This window comes from Dipodomys ordii, unplaced genomic scaffold (assembly GCF_000151885.1).
Source record: "Dipodomys ordii isolate 6190 unplaced genomic scaffold, Dord_2.0 Scaffold108, whole genome shotgun sequence".
In the NCBI taxonomy this organism is placed as follows: domain Eukaryota; kingdom Metazoa; phylum Chordata; class Mammalia; order Rodentia; family Heteromyidae; genus Dipodomys; species Dipodomys ordii.
This window is the reverse complement of record NW_012267324.1, coordinates 1,102,345-1,103,054: the sequence shown is the minus strand read 5'-3', so window position 1 is coordinate 1,103,054 and position 710 is coordinate 1,102,345. Positions and strand designations below refer to the sequence as shown.

General features: G+C 69.0%; 1 protein-coding gene across 1 annotated transcript in view; it reads right to left on the bottom strand.

Annotated features, from left to right (window-relative positions):
- LOC105994767 (zinc finger protein 14-like) overlaps positions 1-473 on the bottom strand; it is a 19,926-nt gene extending 19,453 nt beyond the window's left edge. Inside the window, exon 1 of the mRNA XM_013028408.1 lies at positions 386-473. Coding sequence (XP_012883862.1) covers positions 386-415 — 30 coding nt within the window. The 5' untranslated portion in view covers positions 416-473. The remainder of the gene's footprint in view (positions 1-385) is intronic.
- Positions 474-710: the final 237 nt, after the last annotated feature.

Sequence of the window (710 nt, the reverse complement as noted above, 5' to 3'; positions counted from 1 at the left end):
GAGAGAGAGGGAGGGAGGGAGAGAGAGGGAGGGAGAAGAGAGCGCGCGAGGGAGGGAGAGGGAGAGAGAGAGCGCGAGGGAGGGAGGGAAGGAGGGAGGGAGGGAGGGAGGGCGAGGCCGGAAACGGTGCCGACGGGAGGGATCGGGGTGGGTGGGGGAGGGGAGCTCCGGGACGCGCCCAGGCCCTGAGTTCAAGCCCCAGGACTGGTACAAACAGCACTCCATCCATGCAGGCCACCCCGAGATTCGCACCGTGAGCCCCCGCCCCCGCCAGGAGCCAACCAGAGCTCCAGGAAACCCACGAGCGCCTCCGACGGCCAAACTGCGCGCTCCGCCTCCCCGCCGCGCGGTCCCGCCGAGTCTCCCGTCTGGTTCACGACTTTACCTGCCTGAGCCGCGGCTGCCACAGAGCCATCGCGGAAGCGGCGCCTGAAGGACGCCCGGCGGATGAAGGTTGTGCCCGGAGCGGTGCTTTTTGTCCGCAGTCAGCCGCCGTAAGGACGGATTCGCTCAGTTCCGTGGGGACGGGCAGGAGGGGGAATTCTACCACCAGCCAATCAGACACCAGGGTTTGCCCCCGTCTGTCCAATCAGGAGTGGGCTCGGGGCGGGGCCGAGCCTCACCGTGAGCACTTCCTTTCCGGCGCCGCCTTTCTTACGTCACTGGCCCGCCGGGCCCTGGGTCTCCCTGGCGACCGGTGACGGCCGGAC